Genomic DNA, 26571 nt, shown 5'->3' on the forward strand with positions numbered 1-26571 from the left:
GAACTGGCATCATGGAAAACTTGGGTAAGACATAGAGTTTCCAGAACTCCCACTTTGGGGTATAAAAGGCCAGGGACATGGTTTGAGTAAAATCTACAATCTTTTTATTGGGGGAGAGCACATACCTGGCAGTGCACAGGGGTTACTCCTGGCGGAGCCCAGGGAACCACATGGGATTCAGAAAGTGAATCCAGGTCAGCTGCATGCAAGGCAAATGCCTTACCTGCTATACTCTGTCACTGTGCCTATAATCCTTTCCAATTCAACCATTCCAGGACTGTAACCTGAATAGAAGCCCTATTTTCCAGGTATGATGGTAGCTTCCAGTTGGTTTTCATTCCATGTGGAATCTTTGAGTGAAAGTGTTTCTTAGCAACAGGCATTGGATAACAGTGGCCAAAGTGATAGGATAAAAAGGCAGAGTTCCCTGACCCACCGTCTCATTTCAGAGAAGAGGTTGTAAAACTGATATGTCTCTCTGTTTTCAGGCTACACCTGGCAGTGTTCAGTGATCATGCCTGGCTAGGGGTTTCTTATTTGTTTTGTTTTGTTTTTTTGTTTATGGTCACACCTAACGGCGCTCAGGGGTTACTTTTGGCTCTGCACTGAGAAATTGCTCCTGGCAGGCTCAGGGGACCATATGGGACGTAGGGATTCGAAACGAGATCCTGTGTTGGCTGCATGCAAGGCAAACTCCTTACCTGGCTATGGGTTCTTTATAGTGTGCTGGGAATCAAAACAAAGCCAGCACCTTACTTGCTTTACTATTGCTCCTCTCTGACTCTTTTGCTCATGCTCTCTGATGCCATTAGCTGCCACTCTGGGAGAGAGCTATACTATAGGAAGTCCCGTGTGGCAAGGAATTGAGAATGGCAGTCAATAATCAGTGAGGTGGTGACTCCAACAAAGAACTGGGTCCTATCCAGGTGAGATGAGTGTAAACAGCTAACACTTCGATTGTAGCCTGGAGCAGACTGAAAATAAGCTATTGCTGACTGCTGACTTCCAGACACTGTGGTCACAATATTGGCTTTTGTTTTGTGGCAGGCACCACAGCCACGCCCAGTGTGTTCAAAGGGGCTACTCTTAACTCTGTGCTTAGGGTCACTTCTGGGAGTGCTTGGAGGACCACTATGTAATACTGGAGATCAAACTGGGGTCATCTACATGCCAGGAAAGCACTTTAATTTCTGTACTATCTCTCTGGCCCCCACGTTTGGGGGTATTTTGTCTTGTAGCTGTAGATAGTAAACCATACGGAGCTTGGCTGGCTATGTGGTCTTCCCAAGTGTCAATGGCAGATGGAGGTGCATCTCTAACAATAACTCATAGAGGAGTTGTGTTCTCATTTATTGGTTTAGGAAGAAACAAACATCTGATGTAGTACAGTGCTCTCCTCAAGAGAAAATGACATACAGCAGAGGGACCAGGTTTCCCCTTTGGCCCCCAGCCCTCAGAAAGGCACCAATATATGAGGCTTGGGTTCAGGGGCCCTGCATCCTAGAACCAATTTACTACCCAGAGTCTAGAGCTCTCCGTGAATGGGAACAGGACCCTGTCCTCAGACCCACAGTTGAGGAATACTTAAGCCAATGCAAGGCCACTGAGAAGTACAAGTGGGGCCCAGGCCAGGTTGGTGCTGGGTCCATGGAGTCAGCCCATGAGTTGCTCCAAACCACAACAGGGTGGCAGGACAATCTGGATGATGATGCACCCGAAGCAACCCTGGTCCCTAGCCCCCAATGAAGGGTTACTGATCCTGTCCTCCCCCAGGCTCAGTGTGAAGCCTTAAAGGTGTGTGTGGGGTGGAGGGAGGAGAATCAAGCTCTAGAGCATCCCAACTGTTCCTGTGCCCATCAAAGTGTGAGCTGCTGTGTTCCCCCAGCCTCCCCTTAATAAGCAACCAGGTGTTGCATCCTTGGAACTAGTGAGGTATCACAGAGGTGGCTTGTCACCCCCTTGTCACCCACAACGCCTCCCCCTCAAGTGAAGAACAATTCATCTCACTGGCCCCAATCTCCAATATGACCTTCTTCCCCAACTAACCAGAACTGAACTTTCTCTGTAACTTTGAAAAGAGACAAAAAAGGTTGGTTGTGAAACCATAAAGGCCCAGATGTCTTAGCTACCACCTAGAGCAGGACAAACTAGACGTGAAAGAGCTCTAACATCCACCTGTTCCTTCTTAAAAAAGACCTAACAGTGTAGTGGTTTAACAAAATTATTATAATTTCTTTTAAATAACCCACAGACACCCATGACACTTCCAAATTTACAGAACAAAAAGCACTGGAGAACTTGGTAGAAAAGAATTTGCAGATGGCCCCCAGGCAAGGCTCAGTTCACCTCCAGGACCTCTGTTTCTGGTAGGCCAAACTTGGTCTTGTGGTTGTCGAAGAGCTTCACCAGGGCCTCCACATACATGGCGTGGTATAGGTCAATGTCCTGCTGGCTCGGGTGCTCCAGCTTGGGGATGGTGATGGGCTCACCCACTGTGGGGAGAAGGCAGAGGCCTCAGTGAATTGACACCATGCACCCCCCTCCCTGGTGACCCTAAGCTGTTGACAGCAGCACTGTGCTATGAGGTTCTTCTCAGGCCACACAGTCACCAGGTAGCACCCACAGTGCCCAGCAGGCCAAGTATCGCTTTGCTTTCTCCCAGCTCTGGGAACTCATTTTGCTCACTAGGCCTCAGTTTCCTCATTTCTCACACAAGATCTATCTGCAAAGGACTTTGATAGCATTCTGTGAAATAATGTGGCATGCTTTGTAAAGAATGGTGAAAGGCAAAACCAAAAGACCTACATGTGTACTTTTTGGTTTTATTTTGTGGGGGAGAGGGGTTCCATACCTGGCGATGCTCAGGCTTATTCATGGTCTGCACTAGGAATTATTCCTGGTGGTACTGTGGGATAATATGGGATGCTAGGAATTGATGCCAGGCTGTATACAAGGCAAATGCCCTCCCCATTATACTACCTCTTTGGGGTGCATTTGGGTCATACTTGACTGTGCTCAGATATTACTCCTGGCTTTGCACTCAGGGATCACTCTTAGTGGGGCACAGGAAACCAACTGGGGTACTGGGGATTGAAACTAGGTTGATGTGTGCAAGAAAAATGCCCTACCCACTGTACTATCTTGTCCAATTTGTGCATTTTGGGGGGTTTGTTTTGAGGTCACATATGGTAGTGCTTCTAACAGGTAGTGTGGTTCAGGCGGATAACTCTGTGACATTCTCAAAAACTTTCTGCATGAACTACATTAGCCCAACGCCACACCTTATACCCTCCAGCAGAAACAGCCTGGCCCAACAACTTAACCTAATCAAACCACAAAGCCATCAAATTTGTTTCAGAACTGTAACTCCTAGATTGTGTGGCCATGCTTCAATACTTTACACAGTGTCATCTCAGTAGTGTCACAGGAAAATTGGTGGGGAAGTTACACAGTAATCTACCAACCTCAGTGAACCTAAATGGTAATACAGAAGGATCAACTAGCACCAACGACAGTCCAGTAAACCTTTTACTGTCACCATGGAGAGACAACTATTTCTTCAACTTGACCCTTTTTGACTTAAGTTTCTATAATTCTGATTGCCTTTGTGTTGAAACAAGAAACATGAAGTAAATTTGTGTCTCTATGGATGCCAACTATGGTGGATAGGAACGAGAGTGGGGACACTCGCTAAGGGAAGGTCACACTGGTAATGGGATTGGTGTTTGAATAATGTCTGAAATAACTGTATTATGAACAACTTGGTATATAATGGTGTTATAATAAAAACTTAGAAAAGAAAAAGAAAATAGATTGTGTTGGGGCCATTATATGGCCTGCTAGGAGTGATTCCTGGGCAGAGCCAGGAGTAACCCCAGATATAGCCAGGTGCGGCCCTAAAAACCAAGGGAAAAATCACTTCCTCATAGGAGGACCCCCACAATTACCCCAATCTTTTCCCTCCCCATAGTCCTGGCTATAACAGGCTCTTCCCCAAGAGACTTATGAGCCCTGCAAACTCAGGACACTGGAGCTTGGTCTCATCTAGCAAAGCCTGGTCTGGTGCCTAATTACAGAGCCACTATATGGATGTAGGCACCAGGCGGCCTAGACTAGCCATGTGGCTGCAAGGCAATGTTTGGGCCAGAGACTCACCAACGGTGGTAATGGGCTTGGAGTAGGGCACCAGGCCCCAGGTATCCGAGGAAAAGAAGCCTCTGCCATGAAAGATGCATGGCGCAAAGCCGATGTACTTCTGGAACTTCTTTTGGACCCATCGGCCCCAGGAACCTTCCTCAAAGATCACCTGCTTGTATACCTCATTCTCACCGAATGAGTAGATAGGAACCAGGTCGGCTCTGGAAAGAGAAGCCCAGGTCAGCTGCTCTTGGTGTGAGCCATTCCCCTTTTCCCAGGACTGTCTCAGAAACAACAGGGCTTGCAAGCCCCACACAGCCCTCTGCCTTTTGTAGGGGACAAGGAAACACATCTGGGTCAGCAGAGATCAGTGGTCTAGAATGAGGACTGTTGAGCTGTAATGTTCCTGTTCTACCCTCAACTCAGGCCTCCTGCAGCCCCATGCCACAGTGCTAAGCACAGGTGCTGCTGTCTGTTCCTGCCCAGCCTGGTTCTTCTGGCAGCTTGAGACCAGAACTAGGAGGAGGGTGGTGAACTGTAAATATGTTTGACCTTGCAGTCTTCCAAGTAGGGAGCTACCTAGCTAACATTGCAAGCATCTGGGGGGATATAAGCTGAACCTGAGCCCAACCAGGTCCACTTTGAATCAAACTTGGCCTGAAGCTTGGCCTCTAGACTTCTAGTTCCCCACAGGACAGCTAACTCAATTCTACTTTTCAGGGAGCTGTGCTCGATCTCCAGTTCTGCCCAAATGAGTGAAGGTGGGTCACATGAAGTGTATGGGGAGATGGGGATGGGGACAGGAGAGAGCCAAGCAGCAGGAGCGCAGGCGCAGATGCTCTTACCCGTGGCGCAGCGCCAGTTTCACGAAGCCCTTGCGATTGCGCAGGGTGACTGCGTTCTTGCCAGGCATGGAGCTCAGGGACTCGGCGGCGCCCCCCACCACGATGATGATGGCATTGCCACTGCCATTCTTGGAAAGCAGGTAGTCTATGGTGTCCCGGTTCACAGGGCAGATGCCTGGGAAGAAGGGGCGCACAGCCATCAGGAGCGCGTGCCAAGCCCTTGCGCACAGTCAGCCTTAGTAAGCAGAGCTCGGGGCAGGGCCGCAGCTACCCGGGCGTTCTCTGCAGTACAGCGCCGGGCAAGTTATTCCTGTCCCTGAGCCTCAGCTGTTTCTGTGACATGCGAGTAATGACACATGCTGTTTAGGGAATCGTTCAGCAAACATTCCTGAAGCCCCCAATGTGCCTCGCTGGTATCAGTGCTTTTTGTGTATTGGGGAAAGGGAGGGTCACGGACAGATTGAGGGCACAGAGCTGTGGGCAATGATCAGGCCAGTGATCAGGGAAGTGTGGCAGCAGGTGCCACACAGAGAGGGCTTCCCGAGGAAGGAGCAACCCTGCATCTTCTCACATTTGGGCAGTACCAGCACCTGCTCGGCACTGGGTGCAGCAGAAGGGTCCCTCACCTCCAGACATCAGATACTCCCGCAGCACTGGCATCCGGAAGTTACCGGCCAGTGTGGCCAAGTAGGGTCGGATGCCAGGGAATTTCTTGCTCACTTCGGTGGCCTCTGTGCTGAAGTTGCAGAAAGCACCCAGGCCCATGATGCCATGGGGGTGGTACCCGAAGATGTAGTTCCGGGTGGTCAGCAGGTTGTGCGTCTTCACCAGCTGCAGGGAAAACCTCAGGTCAGAGGATACTGACCCAGAAGGGGGCGGGCATGTGCAGAAGAGGCGTGTGGTGGTGGTGGTGGATCCCTCAAGCCCTTGGGATGCCTGTATTCTAGGCTTAGCTCCTTGGTCCCTAAACCCCAGTGACAGGTGTGTGGCAGATGCCATCTGGACTGAGAATGCTGGGACAGGATTGGGTCACTCCTCTCCCACTAGTCTGGTGCTCAGCCCCACCTCCACACACCAGCCCATAACTCTGGCCAGATTTAGAGGCTGTCCAGCTGGAATTGTTAGTTTGGCCGGAGAAAAGATGGCACACCTGGCTCGAATGGAAACATCTGCTCAGCTACGGCTCAGTGGCAGGAAGGATCAGGGTCACTGAGAGGCCTGTTACTGCTGCAATGAGGTGAGGGTAATCTCCAGAGGTCAGTGGTCTACAGGGACTTGGGAAGGTACCAAAAGGGCAGTCCTGGGGTGCTCTGCAAAACTGGCCTCCTGGGACCCAGACCTGCATGGGTCTGGTGGCTTAGCAGATGGTATGGGAGGTGTGAATGCCTCTAATCCCTGAGAAATCAGAGATGCCTACCCAGCATCCAATAACCAGCTCCAGGAGGAAGAAAGGGAGGGGAGGCAAAGGGACCTTGTTCAGAAAATATCACTTTCTTTTTTTACTGCTTATAAAGGTGAAAAATATTCAGAATTAAAAACAAACAACAGAAAAATGGGAATGGAACCAGAGCAATAGTACGGTGGATAGGGTTGATTCTGGTTAGATCCCCATCATTCCATATGATACCAAACCCTGCTAGGAAAGATCCTTCGGCATAAAGCCAGGAATAAGTCCTGTGGCCCTCAAACCAAAACAAACACACAAAAAAGGTTCCCCAAAAGGGCTTCTGCTGACATCAAGAGATTTCAGAAGCACAATATTTTGGCAGTTAGGAACTGGTAATCTCTTGTGCCTACCACCTGACAAAAATAATAAATGACACAAAATTAAAATCATGTGGTTGATACCAGTTTTATATACATTTTTTCCCTTTTTGCTGGGGATCAAACCCATGGGCCCACATGTGAGACATGCATCTACCACTTCCTATCACTTAACACCAAGCACATCATAGCTGTTTTCCCTTGTCCAGATGCACAGTGTTATGGCTTCTCCCATGCAGGAACATGGCTCTGTCCCACCCTTTGGACTTCTGGTCAGTCACAAAACTGTAAAACCAAACCTTGAGGGAAGTTCACCAAAGCTTCCTGAATTCCATCTCAGTTCCTACTTCCATAAATAGTTCACAATTGTCCATACATATGACTTTCCCCAGTCAAGCTTCTAGAAATACTTGGCTTGCAACTGTACTGCCTAGAGTGAATGACACTTAGTACTGGGAGATGCCCCTCCCCAGGGGTCAGCAGAATCTGGAGCCAAGACAGAATTTGAAGTCTCCCCACTGGTGGGGTGTCTTGCAGGCCTCCTACTGAGAACTGGGGGAGGGCTGGAGTCAGGTCCAAAAACCTCACTCTCCAGCCTTTGGAAGCTGAGCAGCTGGGGCCCAGGGCAGAGTGGAGGGCACCACTCCTATCCACAGAGGCTGTGTGGGAATAGCTTCCTGTGTTTAACCCCAGTATGGGGTTACTGGGATTCTTTCTTGCACTTTGCCTCTGGCAAGCACACTAGCACTTACAAGTTCCTCATGGAACCTGATGGATGATGGATCTCAGGGTTGGTGGGAACAGAGCCCTGGGGTCCAGCTCTCTGTGAGCTCTACTCCCCCCTTGTTTGAGGTGCTGTCTCCTGAGCTAAACAAGAACAGGAAAACCCTGGCAGGTGTGGCTTCAAGGGGCATTCCAGCAGTGGTGAACAGATGGCCAGGGTGGGTTTCCTGTGCTGCAGGCCAGCTGAGGACCCGTAGCATAAGGGCTGGAGGGAGCATAGTTCTTGGTAGAACCTAGTGGTGCAGACAGAGAAGTCATCCCCCACCAATGGCACAGTGGACCCTAACCCCCACAAGAAGTCCTCCTCCACCTCCAGACTGGTCAGCACAAGCTTCCCCAGGGGTGCAGATTTATCACCCACAGGACCTGAACCCTGCAGGCTCCATAGACCCTTTCCTTCTCTATTTAACTGGGGTGCATCTGGCTAATGAAAAATCTTGGGGTACAGTGCTGGTTATGGCCATGGTATGGAGGGAATGTGCAGGAGAGCAGGTCTTTTTTTTTTTTTTTTTATTGTGGTTTTTGGGTCACACCCGGCAGTGCTCAGGGATTATTCCTGGCTCCAGGCTCAGAAATTGTTCCTGGCAGGCATGGTGGACCATATGGGATGCCGGGATTCGATCCGATGACCTCCTGCATGAAAGGCAAATGCCTTACCTCCATGCTATCTCTCCGGCCCCAGGAGAGCAGGTCTTATCTGTCTCCACATAAAACATCTACTCCAGGGGCTGGAGTGGTGGCGCCATGGTAGGGTGTTTGCCTCCTTGCATGCAGCTGACCTAGGACTGATCACGGTTCGATCCTCCAGCATCCCATATGGTCCCCCAAGCCAGGAGTGATTTCTGAGTGCATAGCCAGTAGGAACCCCTGAGCTTCACTGGGTGTGGCCCCAAAACAAAACATAACAAAACAAGAAAGCATCCACTCCCAGCTAGAAGGCAAAACACAGATGTTGAAGTTCTGCTGAGAAGCTCTTATGTTCTTCACTGCTGTTTTGGGTTGAATCAGACAGGGAAGAGATCAGGCCAGGTCTGTGGGTAAACTCAGCCAGGGACATAGTCCTGCCTAGTCACCCCTCTTCCTTAGTCAGCCCCTCTTTTTGGGTAGGGAAGGGGGTCATATTTGTTTGTTCATCTCTGGCTCCAACGAGGCAGGAGACTAGTCCCTTATCTGAGCCAATGCAGCAGGCCCTGGCACAGAGGCATGACAGGGTGAGGATTTGTCCCTCTTTGCCATGGTGTTTGCCAGAGTCCCTGGGCAGTCTTGGGCACATCACATGCTAGCTGCACATGTGACATTGATCCACTCACCCATGACATGAGCCAGAGAGCCAGAGAGCCAGAGACATGGTTCCAAGCCCAGAATCTACCATCTGATCTGCAGAGCCTTTAGGGAGAGAGATGCAGGGCATCCTGCGGTTACAGTCAACATTGGGGACCTGCCAATGTGGGGAGAAGGGCTCACTGGGTCAGCGTGGCTGCTCTGGTAACAAAGAGCCAAGGGGTTCATAGAGAAGGAGATGGAGGCACAGTAGGAGACTCCCCTTGTCACATAACCACAGGCTGAGGCTGGGAAGACAGGGTAAAACTAGCGAATTACCACCCCCCTCCTATAGTGGCAGCCCTAACAGAAGGCCCCCAAGCTGAAACAGTCCCTATAGAGAAGTCCTTCCCTACCCCACCTCCCACCCCAGTGGTGCTAAGGGATGAGGCCTGACTGTATCAAGCATTATGAAGATCAGGGGCCGGGAAGGTGGCGCTAGAGGTAAGGTGTCTGCCTTACAAGCGCTAGCCAAGGAAGGACCGAGGTTCGATCCCCGGCGTCCCATATGGTCCCCCCAAGCCAGGGGCGATTTCTGAGCGCATAGCCAGGAGTAACCCCTGAGTGTCAAACGGGTGTGGCCCAAAAAACCAAAAAAAAAAAAAAAAGCATTACGAAGATCAGAGAGTTGTGGGAGCCCTCCCAGGCCCAGCTTCCAGGCCCTAGGCCTCCAGCTCCTCAATGACTTCTTGGTGTGGTAAAGGGCCTGGGGTCTAGCCTTGGCTGTTCTGGAAGGACACATTCAGACCACGAGCTCTAAAGGGAAAAGACACAGGCCACAGTTGGGCCTGACCTTGAGAACAAGGTCTTAGGAGAGAGCTCTGGTCTCTGGTCCTCTGGCCCCAAAAAGAAATGCCCATTTTTCTATCCTTTGAACTACTCCATCTGCAGGACTGGTGGATGGGGTTCAGTGAGTTCAAAGTGTGTGCTGTGGTCCATGGTTGTCCTTCTGGGGTCCCGTACCCTGGGCTCAGGCCAATGGCAGAGTTTGAGGCTCAGCAAGTAGCCTCTGAGAGGCTAAATGGGGGATAGATACTCCCCTGGAGGAAGGGGGGGTGGTTCAGAATACAGGGTAAAGAATCTAGGCCCAGATACCACAAGCCCCACTCTGGTGGTCAGTTGAGCATGTGTGCACTCAACCACTTCATAGTAGGGGAGATATACGAGGCTGACTCACAGCAGCTAACACTGGGGGCTCTGGGCCCTAACACTGGACATGCGTTCATACTTTCTCTCTCACACATACTCCCTCTGCTCTCCAGCCTTCTACGAGGTGTCTCCAGCAGGGAGGGGTTGCTAGAGCTGAGGGAGCTTGCTAGACAGGTCTTTCTCCTGTGGGGATCCTTTCAGGACTCTGCCAGCTATCCATCACCCTACAGCATCACCTAGGCCTTGCCCTCATTCCCCAACCAGGACTATGGGGAACCTGGAGCTGCCCATGCTGACTGACCTGGCTCTGTCACATGGAGACCATTACTTTGGGGAAACCTGGCTCTGTAGCTGGACTCAGCTGTGCTGGCTGCTCACTGCCTCCTCTCCCCATCTTCCTCTCCTATTAAATGGGCGATTAGCTGTTTGCTGTGAGGGTTACAGGACCTGCTGGGGGAGGAGGCTGTGGCTCCTTCAAGTCTCCCTCATCACCGCCCACAATCCAGCTACTTCTCACACTCATGCCTGCACTTGCCTGGCTAGCCAGCCATTTCAGAGCTGCTGATGCCCTCCTGCTCCTCCAGGAGCACCTCTACCACAGGCCTACTTGAACACTTGTGCAGCACTGTGTGTTTGTGTGTGTGTGGGGGGGGGGGGAGTGTTAGTATCTCCCTCTCCCACAGCTATATTTCAAACTTCCTGGAGCCTCAAGCCTATGCTGTGACCCCAGGGCCCAGCCTGGCCCCTCCATGAGATGTAGGAATTCTGTACGATTTTTGGAAGGAAGCTCCACATACCCACTGCCTCACAATTTTCCTTACTGTGGGCCAGATGAACTGAGACCACCTTAGTGCTGCTCTGGATGAGGCACCACCATTTGAGTTTTGTCTTTATTTTTTATTTTTATTTTTATTTATTTTTTGTTTTTTGGGTCACACCCAGCAGCACTCAGGGGTTACTCCTGGCTCTACACTCAGAAATCACTCCTGGTAGGTTCGGGGGACCATATAGGATGCTGGGATTCAAACCACCATCCTTCTGCATGAAAGGCAAATGCCCTACTTCCATGCTATCTCTCCGGCTCCTTTCTTACTTAAAAAAAATTTTTTTTTTGAGTTTTGTCTTAAACATTCACCAAAGATAGACAAAGGTCACACTGTTTGCCTTACATGCAGCAGACTCAGGTTTGATCCCATGTGGTCACTTGAGCACCCTCAGCATTGCTGGGTGTTCACCCCAAATAAAAAAACTTAAAAAAGGGCCCGGAGAGATAGCACAGCAGCGTTTGCCTTGCAAGCAGCCGATCCAGGACCAAAGGTGGTTGGTTCGAATCCCGGTGTCCCATATGGTTCCCTGTGCCTGCCAGGAGCCATTTCTGAGCAGACAGCCAGGAGTAACCCCTGAGCACAGCCGGGTGTGGCCCAAAAACAAAACAAATAAAAAAAAAACTTAAAAAAAATGGTTTACAGAACTGAGCTTTCCAAGGGTAGAGTAAGGTGGTATTGGGAGGGAACCCTAAAGCAATAGTAGAGGGAAGTGGATAATGGGTAAGGGGTAGTAGTGTTGGAAAAGTATATGCATGAAATCATACCATTAAACAGTATCATGAATCATGGTGTCTAAAATAAATAGTGATCTTAAAAATATACAAATTTGGGCCGGAGCGATAGCATGGAAGTAGGGCATTTGCCTTGCATGCAGGACAGTGGTTCAAATGCCGGAATCCCATATGGTCCCCCAAGCCTGTCAGAGCAATTTCTGAGCATAGAGCCAGGAATAACACCTGAGTGCTGTTGGGTGTGACCCAAAAACCAAAAATATCCCCCCACAACCCCCCCCCCCAAAAAAAAGTCACATAGGGGCAGGAGTGGTGGCACAAATGGTAAGGTGTCTGTCTTGCCCGCACTAGCCTAGGACAGACTGTGGTTTGTCCCCCAACGTCCCATATGGTCCCCCAAGCCAGGAGTGATTTCTGAGCACAGAGCCAGGAGTAACCCCTGAGCATCACTGAGTGTGACCCCAAAAAAGCAATACATATATATGTGTATATATATATATATATATATATATATATATATATATTAATCTAAATTTTTTCCTTCTCTCTCTCTCTCTTTTTTTTTTTTTTTTGGTTTTTGGGCCACACCCGGCTGTGCTCAGGGGTTACTCCTGGCTGTCTGCTCAGAAATGGCTCCTGGCAGGCACAGGGGACCATATGGGACACCGGGATTTGAACCAACCACCTTTGGTCCTGGATCGGCTGCTTGCAAGGCAAACGCTGCTGTGCTATCTCTCCGGGCCCTTTTCTTTCTCTTTTTATTGTTTGTTTTTGGGCCACTCCAGGTGGTGTTTAGGACTTATTCCTGATTATATACACAGGAATCATGCTGGTGGCGTTCAAAGGACCATGTGGGGTGCCAGGGATCAAATCCAATTGGTAGCAAGTAAGGTAAAAATCTTATTCTATACTATCTTTCTGGCTCTACAAAGTGTCTAAATTTTTTGTTTTGTTTTGTTTTGTTTTTGTTTTTGTTTTTCAGGCCACACCCGTTTGATGCTCAGGGGTTATTCCTGGCTAAGTGCTCAGAAATTGTTCCTGGCTTGGGGGGACCATATGGGACACCAGGGGATCAAACTGCGGTTGCAATCTTTCCTTGGCTAGCACTTGCAAGGCAGACACCTTACCTCTAGCGCCACCTCACCGACCCCATAAATTTCTTAATAAAATACTGATGTGATATAGTAACAAAAATTGTCTCATGGGATCAGAGATAGCATAGGGGTTAGACATTTGCCTTGCATGTGGCTGACCCATTTGATCCCCTGCATCACGTGATCCCTTGAGCATTGCTAGATGCAGCCTTGGAGACTCCCGACCAGAGCCAAGCAGCCTGAAAAATCCTTGGTACTGCAAGCCCAAGTAGTATCCCACCCTACGGCCCTCACATCAAAAGAATTGCCTGTTGAACTCCTGGCTCTCCTGAAAACCACTTGGGATCCATCTCACAAATGTTTTTTTCTTTTGCTAGGAACCCCAGTTTCACATGGATAAAACAGTCTCAGTCTCTGGTACCTAGGGATTGTACTCAGGTCCTCAGGATTCCCTTAGTGCTCCCTAAATCATGAAATCATTTCAGGCAGCTGCTTGATGGGGATCCCTAATGGCAGAGCAGTCACCGTAGTGCATATGTGGTCCTGGGGTTTGAATTTTAGACCTTTTGCTTGGGGTCAATAAGCCACCTTCTCAGCTCCAATAATCCCCTTCTTGCTGTGGCGGACAGGAAGCTGAGTGGCTCATAAAATTTAATGACTACAACTTGGATAATTTGTGTTTTTTACTTTGTAGTGCTCAGGACTCTCACCTCACAGTGCTCAGAGGACCACATATTGCCAGGAAGCAAACCCAGGACTTCCCACAAGGCATGTGCTCTGACAGAGCCACCTCTGTTGCTCGAATTAGGAATAAGTAGCTGTCTTTTCCTACAAGTGTTGATCTTTCTCATTATCTCGTGTGGCACTGTGTGGCCCAAAGATGTATGACCCTAAGATGGTAGTGACTGAGTAGCTACAGGAGGAATGTACGATAATGGAACTTGGCACACATGGCCATGTAGATGGTTGGATAAAGCTACTGGTCCACTCACCTCCCCTCCCTCCCTCCCTCTGAGACAACACCCACCAGCCTTTACCTGAATGGGAAAGTAGTCTCGAAAGTAGCGCCACACAGCCCAGTTTCGGACCCACTCTGACCTCCTACCACCTTTCAGGAAACAAAAGAGAATGTTGGGAAGGAGTGGGAGGAGGACAGAACTGGGGTGAGGCCTGTGTAGCATCTTTCCCCCCACACACACCCTAGACTGGGCATGAGCACCTTGGAGGACTTGCATGGCACTTGTGAGGAGCTTCTGAACCCTCCCCCCCCCAATCCCAAAAACACCACACCAACACTGTTACAGAGCAGGTTGTGAAGTAGAAAGGGGTGGTAGCATGGGGTGGGGGAGTGGGAGAGACTTCAGTAGGTGCTGGCATGTGGGCAGGACAGGGTGCTGCGCTGTACCTCACCTACCTTTCTTGGGTGTGTTCCAGTCAAACACCAGCCAGGTGAAGTAGAGCACAGCGATGAGCCAGCAGTCGGTGCAGAAGGTGTACATGAGGATGACGCTGCAGGCCACTCCTGGGAAGGAGGCAGGTGGCTGTGGTCAGGCTCCCCAGTGATAAAGGACATGAGGGCTGTGGCACTAAGCTTGGCAAACCAGGGCCAGGGGTACAGAGTTCTGTAGCAGGGACAGGCTCAGTGACCAGAGTCACATCCGCTCTGCTCTGTTCTGTCAGCCATCCTGGCATCGAGGCACACGGGGGCTCCATATGGCCTGGGCAGATGTGTGGGAGGAGATGGGCTGCAGTTTCCTCAGGCAGAGTAGGATCTGGTGACACTGAGCCCACAAGGTGGAAACCATGGCTAGGGTGTTACCTCATAACCTCTTCCTACACAGCACTGTGGAGCTCTAGACACAAGCTGGGGGCCCTACCATTCCCTGGCTCTTAGTGGGGTGCTGTTATGGTAAAGTGAGAGAGAATGTGAGGTGTGGTCACAGCCTGCACAGGGTGAGGTCCAGTGGTCCCATGTTGGGGCCCAATGGAGTTCTGTCTATATGCATGAATGTAGTCACTGTGGCAGTCATATTGGCATCTGATTACAGAGATTCCAAAGGCACCTTCATACTTTAAAACCATTTCTTATCACTTCTTTATTTTTAGGGTTGTTTTGGGGCCACATCCAGTGGTGCTCAAGGCATACTTCTGATTCTGCACAGAAATCATTCCTGGCAGGCCCAGGGGCCATGTGTGGTGTTGGGGATTGAACCTTGGCCAGCCATGTAAAAGGCAAATGCCCTACTTGCTATGCTGTTGCTCTGGCCCCTAATTACAACTTTTAAAAATATATATTACTGCAGGATAACTAATGTAATACTGCATATATTACTCAGGATAACTTGAGCTCAGAGTAACCCCTGAGCACTGATGGGTGTGCCCCTCTAAAATAACCCCCAAAACTTGTTGTACTTCAGTGAATTCCTTAGTTCACTTAAATATTGGGTCATAAATATAGTTTTCCTTTTCTTTTCCTTCCCTAATTAGATATCCCAATGACTGCATATTTCTATTTCAGTATTTCTTGTCTCCTTGGAAACCCACCATATGCTTTCTCATAGACTGGAAAGATCCATTGCCCTTGCTAAAATGCCAGAGAAATGCCTGGTGTAAACATGGGGAGACCTTTGTCTAGAGAGCGGCTGGCAGTGGCCCTGGAGCCTTTGCCAATACTTGCCACAGCCTGGTGCCAATTGAGGAGGGAGCTAGTGCTCAACAAGTTCCCAAGTCTACAGAGTCAGAGTAATGGCTTTGGGGCACAACCACACATCATTCACATACCATCAGGGCAGCCCTGTTGTGATCTGCAAGCTTGACGTTGTGCCCACCATACATATAGTGACCATGAAGCATGAAGATTGGGCTCTTTGTGATTCAAACAGGGACAAATTAAACAAGGGCCCAGGAGGTTGAACCCTTTGGTTCTGTCCCCACTCATCCCACTCCTTCCTTCCTTCCTTCTCGTTGAGCCAGGCAGGGGTTGTTTCCCAAAACCTAGCCCCCTTGAGTCCTGCTTCCCCTGTGGAATGAAGGGGCTATGAGCTGCCCCAGAGCTCTTCTGGGCCCTGGAGTCTATACCCCAATATCCAGCAACTTCTTATCACTTCCACAACCCAGCTGCTGTGTTTCTGGGGTGAGTGGTTCCTGTAATAATCCAAGGATAGAAATTGCCATCTCCCCCAAGAAGAATGTGCTTGTACTCTCATGGACAGTTTAGGGGGCCATGGGTTACCTAATACCCACTCAGGCTTCATGGTGGAGACGGTTTTGAGCCAGAACCATGAATTCAGGCTCCCTATAAATTCTGGGCTCTTAAGCCTGGTTCAGCTATCTCTTCCCCAACTTCTCTGAGAGCTTTCTCAGTGGCTGGTGAGACTCTGGTACTCAGCATTGAAGAGCAGATTAAGGACAGATCATTTCTTGCCCACATGCCTGAAGACACCCGACCTGTCCATTATCCTGTGAATGGAGCGGAGCTGTGTGCTGCCTAGTGGGGGCCTGCTTGGCTTGGGGGTTCGTGGCAGAGGATTACTTCTGGCAAACCCCTGGCTTGCACAATACTGGGGCACTGTATAGAGGGTTGACCCATTGCTCTGGAAAGCCAGAGCCTACTAGACTGTGGGTTTATCTGCCCAACACTGGGGAGCTGTTTATTATGCCCTGGACTTGGAATCTAGGAAGAAAAGAGGCATTGTGGAAAGCAGTGTCCTCTCATATCCCCCCAAATACAGGGTCATGATCCTGGGGAAGGACCCTTAACTTGAGCTGCAGAAGCACCAACCACAGCACCAGCAGGGAGGTGCTGAGGGAAGAACCTTAGTAGCAGGAAGAGGGAGGATCTTGGAGAGAAGGGAAGAGGGAGGTTGAGGAGCTGAGGGAGGAGAGAAGAGCAGGAACTGCAGCTTGTGATCTGGGGAGCAGCTGGGCCCACACAGGAGGGTGGGTGGCATCTGTAGGTACCACCCCATAGCAATGCTCTGTCCTGAGAGCCCACTAGGATTAGGTCTAGTGCCAAGTGCCCCCTTAGCTGACCTTTAATTCCCAGCAAAGCTTTGTCACCATCTTTCCCAGGGTTTTCTCTCTATCCAGGTGGGTCACAGACACAGTCTATGGTTCAGGTAGGAGCTGAACTCAGCCTTACCCTGCCACAAAACACAGCACACCCCCTCAACCTGGGCTACCTGGAATAGTAATTGGAAGGTGGTGGGTGGCACAGGATGGAATAAGAAATCCAGGGTTTGGGAGGTCCCAATCACTGGCCTCTAATTTGTGTAACTCTGGACAGTTCTCAGAGACTTGGGTGACTGGTTGAATAGGAACCATACCATCACCCAAGGCTATTCCCTGAGGTCTCAGGCATACCTGGTGCAGAGCAATAACTGGCCTAAAGTTCTGGAGGTACCTTCCCTAACCTCTCTGCTCACCCCACCCCTAGCAAAGCTCCTCTCTACATCAGGGTGGCTGTGCCCACTCTTACCCAGCACCAGGAAGGACAGGACCCATTGCAGCACGGAGATGACCTGGAGCTGTTTTTCCACCTTGGATCTACTGAGCCAAGTGATGGAGAAGAGATCCTGGAGCGCCGAGAGGATGCTGGAGCCGGTGCCTGCAATACAGAGGGGCCTGATCAGATGGCGTCCCCCACACTCCCCGCTGAGGAGTGGGGAGCAGGGCCCATGAAGCTGAACTCTTTTTTTCCTTTTGTTTTGTGTGCCACACCCTGCAGCATTTAGGCGTTACTTCTGGCTCTGTGCTCAGAGGGCCAATTGTCATGCAGGATATCAAACTCAAGTTGGTCACATGTAAAGTAAGCACCCTACCCTACACACTATACTATTATTCCAGTTTCAGAGCTGAGCTCTGGACCCCAGATTAAGTCCTGCCAGCCAGTTGCTCTGTAATTCTGGGGCTTTGGAGGCCTCTTTGCATTCAGATACCCAATAGGGATGAAAGGTCCCTCAGAGGGTCATTTTGGGAGACCAAATGTACGTAGCCCCTACTCTGGACCATGGGAAAGCTATTCCGAATCCCTAAGTGAGTCTCCCTCTTCCCCCCACTCCCCAACCCTCCTCTTTGTCCATTATCTGGATCTAATACAAATATTTAATCTTCACTATCTGTGTCCAGGAGGCCAAGGACAGAGGTCCAATTCCAATGTGAGTGTTGATATTTTTTTTTTTTTACCTCAGTGTACTTTGAGCACCGCAGTCCCTGCCCTGCCCACTTAGCCCAGGAAGGATACTTCAGGATTCAGCTGAAGGATGTGTACACTCAGCTGAGTCAGTGCCCAGAGTTGAGGGTGCAGCAGCCTTGGGCAGTCTCTGGTTTCCCAGGACATGAGGAGGGGAAGCAGGGAAGAAGCACAGAGGACTGCAATTATGTTTGCTACCCAGTTCAGGAAGACAAGAGGCATCCATTAATTAATTGGCTCTGTGGCTGTGCTTCAGGTGATGCCTCAGGCATGAGCACCTAACAGGTGGTGGGAGTAGCAGTGATGAAGGGAGAGCAGTGTGGGGAAGAACAATGAGTGAGGAGCTGACCCAGATCCCATTTCTTCAGGCCCCTGGGCCAAAGGAGCACCTGCTTCCAGCACCAGCACTTGCTGGATCCCTACTCAGGCCTCAGCACACATAACTCAGGAGCACCTACTGTAAACTGTCCCAGGCTCCTTCCCACTGATTCCTTAGTGCCACTAGAATCGCTTCCTCCTTCTCCTGGAGGCATCTCCTTATACCCAGGTGCAAGTTTGTGTATGTGTGTGTGGGTGCATGTGTATGTGTTGCATGTGTATGTGCAGACAGGAGGAGGGTTGCATTTTGTGTGTGTGTGTGTGTTTGTGTGTGTGTGTGTGTGTGTGTGTGTGTGTGTGCAGACTGGAGGGGGTTGCATTTCTCCCAATTAGCAGTATGGAAAGAGACACACCTTTATTAGCTGGGAGCTAACAATTTGTAGGGGAGGTAGATAGGCCATGCCAGACGTCCAGCAGGGCACTTTGGGCTTATCCAAGAGTGGAGGGGGATGTCTTCTAGACTCCAATTCACACCTTGGATCAGATGACTGTGGAACCCAGGACAACCATGTGGGCTCATGGCCCTCTTGGCCCTCCCCCAGGGCCTGGTATCTATGGCACAGCTGGGATTGTGGAGGCAGCAGTCTGGAAGCCCACAGGCACCAGGGCAGAGAGGCTGGGCCTGAAGTACTCCAGATGTTTGCTTCATAGCTGCTTTTTCACCTCTGCAAGGTGGCATACCACTCCTTCCCATCAGCTCCCCCTCACCAGACTCCTCCCACACCCACTCTTGTTCACCTGCTCCTTTAGCCACTGGCCTTTGATCAGTAGGAGCTGTGGAGAAATGCATGGCCTCTGGCTCCAAAATCAAAAAGCTCCATTTAAATTACACTTCCATTTCATATTGCAAAGTGGGGAATTTTGAGGGGTTCGGAGGAACTAGGGGCCTTCGCTTTTTGCAGGTTAAGGCAACAGAGCACGAGACAATCTCTTCTGTCCACTTCCTATTGGGAACAGGACCCAGAGCCTACAGCATGGGCAGAGAACTGAAGAAGTGGCCCCCAGCCCAGTCACTGGGGCTCCTGTCTTGACCCTCCTCCACCTTAGTGTAGGAAGAGCCCAGGGTCATTTCACACAGATGACACTTCCCCACCCTAAAAAATAGTAAAGGGCCGGGCAGTGGCGCTAGAGGTAAGGTGCCTGCCTTGCCTGCGCTAGCCTTGGACGGACCACGGTTCGATCCCCCGGCGTCCCATATGGTCCCCCAAGCCAGGAGCAACTTCTGAGCGTCACCGGGTGTGGCCCAAAAACAAAAACAAAAACAACAACAACAACAAAAAAATAGTAAAGGCCTAAAAAAGCCTTCCTGGGGCCTAATTCAAATCCATCTGCTCAGCCTGTTCTGGGTCTTTCATAATTAGGTGAGGTCAGAGTGCAGGCACCACAGGCAAAAACACCACTGTGAACTATCCAACCCCCACCAAGATCTGACCCAAACAGGCAGTCAGGGGAGCCAGCCAGGTTCTCCTCCTGCCCCACGATCATGCCCAGCCTGCTTTTCTGATGGGTGGTGGTCTGCTGCTGATCTGCTGAGGCAGTGGAAAAAAAGGTGGGGAACAGCCAGGCCTGGGTCTTCTTGGCCAGATGTCCCTGTCCTGGCTGACTAGAAAGAGCAACAGGATGCTTAGCCTGTCTGTGGAGCTAGTGCCCGTGGACTGAAGCCCATGGACTAGAGCTACTTGACTTGTCCAATTGATGGTCCTGAAAATAAGCAGCAGCTTGACCAACAGAGCCCTGAGGGCAGATACTGTGTGGAGAGTGTCTCCTCCTCTAGGGTTCCAGTCAGAGCCTATGTGCAGAAAGCCGGATCAGGGTGCCTGGCCACTAGAACACACAAGGACTGAGGCAGAGAGATAGCACCTCACCTAGTATGTATCTGGCATGAGCACCTCCATTTACTGGGACAAAAATGAATCGGAGCGGCCAGGGTGATAGCTCAGGGGTCAGAGGTGCCCATAAAGCATGTGCTTCATTCACCTGATATGACAAGATGTCCTGAGCATCACTGGGTGCAGCCTAGTGCCACTGGGAAATCCTTAGCAGCAGCATATTCACAGGCTCTAGCGCTGAGTCCCCAGCTGAGTGGCTAAGTGTCAATCGAAATGGCCCCTGAAGACCCCTTCTACCAAAAATTACTTCTAAAGAATAGGATGGAGAAACAGTACAGTAGGTAGGTGCTTGCCTTGCACTCTACAACCTGAGTTTGATCCCTGACATCTCCTGTGGTCCCCTGAACACCATCAGGAGTGATTCCTGAGCACAGAGCTAGAGTAAGCCCTGAGCACCGCTGGGTATGGTACAACAACACAAACAAAATCACCTTTCCCCCCAAAACAATCCAACAACAACAAAACTTCAAAAAACCAAAACAAATCAAATAACCCCTAAACAATTAAAAACAAAACCATGGGGGCTGAAGAGATAGCACAGCGGTAGGAAGTTTGCCTTGTGTGCAGCTGACTCAGATGGACAGTTGTTCGAATCCTGGCATCCATTTGGTCCTAGAGCCTGCCAGGGGTGATTTCTGAGTGCAGAGCCAGAAGTAACCCCTGAATGCCGCCAGTGTGACCCAAAAGCCAAAAAACAAAACAAAACAAAACAAAACCAACAACAACAAAAAACCCAAAAACCAAAAAACAAAACCATGGGGCTGGAGAGATAGCACAGCGGTAGGGCGTTTGTCTTGCATGCAGCTGATCCAGGACAGAGTTTATCAAATCCTGGCATTCCATTTGGTCCCCCCAGCCAAGAGTGTTTTCTAAGCACAGAGCCAGGAGTAACCCCTGACATCGCTGGATGTGACACAAAAACACAACAAAACAAAACCATACATGCAAAACAGTAAAATAAAAAAGCTCAGGGAGGTGATATGGGGCAGATAGTGGCAGAGCCTTGGAATGAACTTGCAACTCCCATTGCTCCTTTCCTCTCTCCCACCACAAAGCTGGGAAGACTGGCGTGGGTGGGGAAGTGAATGCACTTCTTTCTCAGGCAGGTGGGAGATGGAGCTTCTGTGAGAAGCCAGGTTATAGCTAGCCTTGGTTCCTGTCTAGCTCTGTCTTACATTCCTGTGCCTCTAATTCCTAGTTAAGCCCCCTCTCTCTAGGCTTGTTTCCCCTGGGGAGGAAGAACTTTCTGCTCAGAGAACTACTTCTGAGAGCACTACTGATATCTCATCCTTGGGCAGGGAGGTTTGGTGGGGCATCCCCAGCCCACACTGGCAGCCTCCTCCAGAAGGTGGCAGCTGGGAGGAGTCTATCAAGCTGACGTGAAGCCAATGTCATAATCAGATGCCACACTGCAGCCTCCCACCCTGATGCTTCTCAAATCCTGAGCAGTTGGCCCCATGCTCCTTACTCCCTCTTACACGCCCTATATATCACGCCGGCATCCCTCTACTTCAGTGTCCATCTGAGGGCTTGGTCATTCCTCTGTGCCAGTGTCTCCTGAGGGAGCAGAGCTGCTACAGCACCCATGACCGCACAAATGGGGACCTACAATTTGACAAGCCTCTCAGGTGTTCACAGCCTGAAGGCCTGGTGAGAGATGCAGTCTGACCAGAGTCTGGTTGGAGCTCCCTGGGAAGAAAACAGAGTCACTATCTACAGCTCTTTCTCATGGTGGCCACAAGGCAGACTGGAGAGGAGGCTGACGGGTCTCATGAAGTATGCATTCTCACTCCATATTTACTTTTGCAGCTTATGCCCCCGAGATTTGGGAGAGCAGAGGGAATGCAGATGGTGAGGGGCCAGGAATACCTCTCTACCTACCCAAAGGTATAACTCATCACCCTCCCTTGGCTAGACAGGGTCTCACCATCCCATTGCATGACCTCAAAGCCTGAGTGACCCCATTGTACAGTCAAGGAAACAGGCCAGGTAAAGCTTAGGGAGATGAAGCCACAAGCTGACGGCTGGGTGGAAGGAGGCCAGAGCACATGGCAGGGTGGAGCTCAGAAGCTCTCATGGTTACTCCCCACAGTGCAAGCCATATACACCCAGACTTGGGGAACACACCCCAGGGAAGAGGTGGCAACCAGCTCAGCCTCATACCACCCCCGAGTCCAGTGGGATGCTTCTCCCCTAGACCGGCTGTGCAAGCAATACAAGATATTGCCCAAGAACCCCCACAGGTTGAGTTGCTCCAAGGGCTGAGGCAGTGCTGCTGGCTGGAAGGGGCAAACACTCCCAGTCCCAGGGCACCACTTGTGGGGTAGAGGACAGATGTGTCCAAATACTACCTTTTCAAATCAAATAGCATAGTGACCAGGGAGCAGTGAAACCAGAGTCCCAGGCTTCCTGCCACACAGCTGAGACTCAGTGGCCCATTAAGAGTATTGGGAAGAGCTCATGAAAATGCATCTAGGGCATGGGGAGAAAATATAGGGGTTAGGATACTAAGATGTAGCTGACCATGGTTCAATCCCCAGCACATGGTCCTCCAGCACATGGGGGTGCAGGCCTGGAGGCCTCAGAGTGACCTAAGGAATCTAAGGCATGGCCAAACCAATGTAGCACCTTATTTTCAGGCTCTCACATTGAACTACTGGCCTTGCTAGCTGAGAATCAAGGCTAACCAGGCTTGGGATGTGCCCTCCCTAACACCTGAAATGCAGTTAATATTTGTGAGGTGATTAAATAACTACTTTATTTGGGCTTTCAAGTGGTATGTGGTCATGGGGTGTGTATGTGGGCATGGGGGTAGGGAGGGAGGTGCCAGGAAAGGTGACAAGAAAGCAACAAGCCTGGGAGGCAAACTGGAGGGAAGCGAAGCACTGGAGCTGGCGTCAACTGTGTTAACCAAGACTCTGAGGACACTGCAGAGGCATGGCTGGGCATAGAATGTCCAATGGCCAGGAAAGGGGGTCCCATTTACTAGAAACAAGTGGAGAATAAAGAAGTCACAAGTGGGGCTGGAGAGACAGGGCAGTGGGGAGGGTGACTGTCTTGCATAAAATCAGTTCAGGTTTAACCCCAGCATCCCCTATGTATCTTGAACATTATCAGAAGGAATGGCCAGGAATAAGCCCTGAGCACTGCTGGGTGAGGTCCAAAAACAAAAATACAATGAAAACAAAATAAAAAAGAAATCACAAAGGGCAAGAGCAGCGAAGGAGGCTTCCTAGAGATGGGTGAGACAGAGCCTGGTTGTACCGAGTCTTTTCTTAAGAGATTCTGAGAACATCCACTTCCGAGGCCATGCTAAGGCATAAAAGGTCAAGAAGGCAGAGAGGAGTCCAGAGCTGCAAATCAAAGACCCACATGTCACCCCCAGACACTGGCTCGGGAGGTTGGCCAGAGATCTCGGAGAAACAAGTTTGACCCCTCTGATGCCATTAATGATTCTGACTGCTGAGTTGAGGCCAAAGACAGCAACTGGAGGGCATTCCTTGTCGCCCTAAGCCAAGTGGCTCTGGTGCAGTAGGCTGTGCAGAAGAGCTATGGTCCTGCCAGACCCAATGGAGAGGAGGTGGCTGTGTTTCAAGAATTCCTGACCAGACACTTTTTTTGCTTTGTTTTGGGGTCACACCCAACAGTGTTTAGGATGTTATTCCTGACTGCTTAGGGATCAGTCCTGGTGGACTTGAGGAATAATACAGGGTGCTGGGGAATGAACCTGGGTCATCAGTGTGCAAAGAAAGTACCTTATCTCCTGTACTATCTCTCTAGTCTGACCATTATGCTTTTACTCCAGCTTTGGTTCCAGCTAACTTACTTGTATTTTTTTTTTTTTAACTTTGATTGACTTATTGATTGGTTGGTTGTTGGGCCATACCCAGCGGTGCTCAGGGTTACTCCTGGCTCTGCACTCAGAAAGCACTCCTGCCAGGAATCAAACCAGGTCCCTCCTGGGTCGTTCGCATGCAAGGAAAATGCCCTCTGCTGTGCTCTTTGGTCCCTCCAGTTAACTTACTAAAAATAAAATTTTCACTAAAACAAAACAAAACAAGGGGCCGAAGTGACAGGACAGAGGGTAGGGTGCTTGCTTTGCACACCTTAACCCAAGTTCAATACCCAGCACTCTATATGGTCCCTGGAGTTTCACTAGGAGTGATTTCTGAGCACAGAGATGGGAGTAAACCCTGAGCACAGCTGTGTGTGACCCCTCCCCCAAAAAACAAGAAAAACAAATGTATGGGGCTGGAGAGACAGTACAGGAGTTGGGCATTTGCTTTGCATGCAGTCAACCCTGTTCCATCTCTGGAAGCACATGGTCCCCCATGCATCATGGGAGTGCCCTCACCCCCAAGCTGGGAGCTGGGAGAGACTCCTGAGCACTACCAGGTATCCTACAAAAAGGTAAAATGGGATTGAGTGATAGTCTAGTATGTAAGGCATTTGCTTGCATGTGGCTGGCCAGGATTTGATCCCCAGCATTCCATATGGTGCCCCAAGCCTGCCAGGAGTGATTTCTAAAAGCTGAGACAGGAATAACCCAGCACAACTGGGTGTGGCACCAAAACAAAACAAAAAAAGCAAAATAAACAAAGAAACCCAGCCACAGAGAGAGGTCAATGAGCTGAGTGAGCACAAGCTTTGCATTACAAGGGACCCAGGATATATCCCTTGTTCTGCATTGTCCAGCACCAATGGTAGTGAACTCTAAGTATAGATAGAACCAATAGTACTAAATATGGCTAAGTGTGAGCCACCCAAGAACAACAACAAAACCACATCAAAAATCCCCAACTTATGACGGTGGAATGGATGCTCAATCTACAACAAGCTGTAAAGTGGAGACCAGTTGCATTAGCATTCTTGGGGGGTAAAGGAGGGAGATATGGGATGCATACTGGGAACAGGGGTGGAGGGAGGACAGCACTGGTGGTGGGAATGTCCCTCATTCATTGTCACTATGTACCATAAATGATGCAGTGAAAGATTTGTAATGCACTTTGGTCACAATAAAAATTAAAAAAAATAAATAATAAAGTTTAATAAAATAAAACAAAACTAAAAACAAAATCCCCAACTTGGAGTGATGGCACAGTGGTAGGGCATTTGCCTTGCAAGTGGCTGACCCAGGATAGATCGATCCCATATGGTTCCCTAAGTCAGGAGCAATTTCTGAGTGCATAGCCAGGAGTAACTCCTGAGTGTCACTGGGTGTGACCCACCCCCAAAAATCCCCAATTTGAAATCTGGAGCTTTAGGAGGTGCTGAGCCTAGAATGGATCACTGGAGTGGCAAAGCATATAGTAGCCTAGTGTCCTTCGGGCTGTTTCCTGCTGAGAGAGAAGGATGTACCTAGAACATTTGGTGGCTATACCAGAGTGGAGGGAAGAGACAGAGTTTGGTGAAATGAGGGCCGAAAGGAAACTGCCCCAGGGGAGGAACAAGGCTAACCTTTAGCAAGAGGCAGGGGCTTGGTGAGAAATGGGGCCCTGCAATCACCTTGCTCCCACCTCCTGTCCAGTGAGGAGGGTGCCCCCATTAGGGAGAGGTACAGGTGTATGGAGGGTGGACAGGAGAAGCTGGTTCCCAACATAGGGATGCAGCCTGGCTGAGTCACTTCCTGAGCACGCCTGCGCTTCCTCAGGGGAGGACTGCACTAATTCCTACCTCACCCAACTGTGGAGAATGCAGAGATAATGTCTGGGCTGGAGCTTCATAAACAGTCAAGGGCAGCGTGAAGGTTGGGTAATTGACAAGTACATGCTGGAGTCCCCTCCTGGTTAATGGGTATAGCTGCCCCAGCCCAGCTTCAAGCAGAGGAATGGCACTGGCCTCTTGGGGATTCAAACCCCAAACCCAGGTTCTGTCCCTTGCCTACTACTGGTAGGCCCTGTATGCCACTTTTCCCACCTGTGACTCAGAGGCCTCCTTAGCTAAAATTGGGGATTGCTATGAGGACTCAAAATAGCTTTAGAAAGGGTCTGGGCTTGGCACATTTGCAGATGAGCAAGAGAGCAGCAGAGAGGCTGAAGAAATGGACACAGGGAGCCCCTAACATCACACCTGGTTCCCGTTGGAACTATGGGGAGAGCAGTAGTAGCTTCTAGTGTAACTGTTCAGGGTGGGTGCATACTTTCTTTTTTTTTTTTTTATTTTTTTTTTATTTTATTTTTTTTATATACTTTCTTAAAGAAGGTAGATTTCAGAGAGGGGGTTACTGAGTGATTTTTCTTCCTTTTTTTTTCCCTTTTCTTTGCTTTTTGGACCACACCCAATGATGTTTAGGGGGTACTCCTGGATACGTGCTCAGAAATCGCTCCTGGCTTAGGGGACCATAAGGAGAGTAGGGGGATCAAACCGCAGTCTGTCCTAGGTTAGCCGCTTGCAAGGCAAACGCCTTACTGATTGCGCCACCGCTCCGGCCCCATGATTTATCATTTATTTTTAAAGTGAAGTA

At 50.0% G+C, this 26571-nt stretch overlaps 1 protein-coding gene across 1 annotated transcript in view; it reads right to left on the bottom strand.

Moving 5' to 3' along the window:
• Positions 1–1326: 1326 nt before the first annotated feature.
• The window catches only part of DGAT2 (diacylglycerol O-acyltransferase 2), a 35687-nt gene continuing 10442 nt past the window's right edge, over positions 1327–26571 (bottom strand). Inside the window, exons 2-8 of the mRNA XM_049780315.1 lie at positions 17128–17256; positions 14065–14172; positions 13688–13758; positions 5609–5813; positions 4983–5157; positions 4156–4358; positions 1327–2492 (exon numbers count right to left, since the gene is read on the bottom strand). Coding sequence (XP_049636272.1) covers positions 2338–2492; positions 4156–4358; positions 4983–5157; positions 5609–5813; positions 13688–13758; positions 14065–14172; positions 17128–17256 — 1046 coding nt within the window. The 3' untranslated portion in view covers positions 1327–2337. The remainder of the gene's footprint in view (positions 2493–4155; positions 4359–4982; positions 5158–5608; positions 5814–13687; positions 13759–14064; positions 14173–17127; positions 17257–26571) is intronic.

The sequence above is a fragment of the Suncus etruscus genome, chromosome 9, assembly GCF_024139225.1.
Source record: "Suncus etruscus isolate mSunEtr1 chromosome 9, mSunEtr1.pri.cur, whole genome shotgun sequence".
NCBI lineage: Eukaryota > Metazoa > Chordata > Mammalia > Eulipotyphla > Soricidae > Suncus > Suncus etruscus.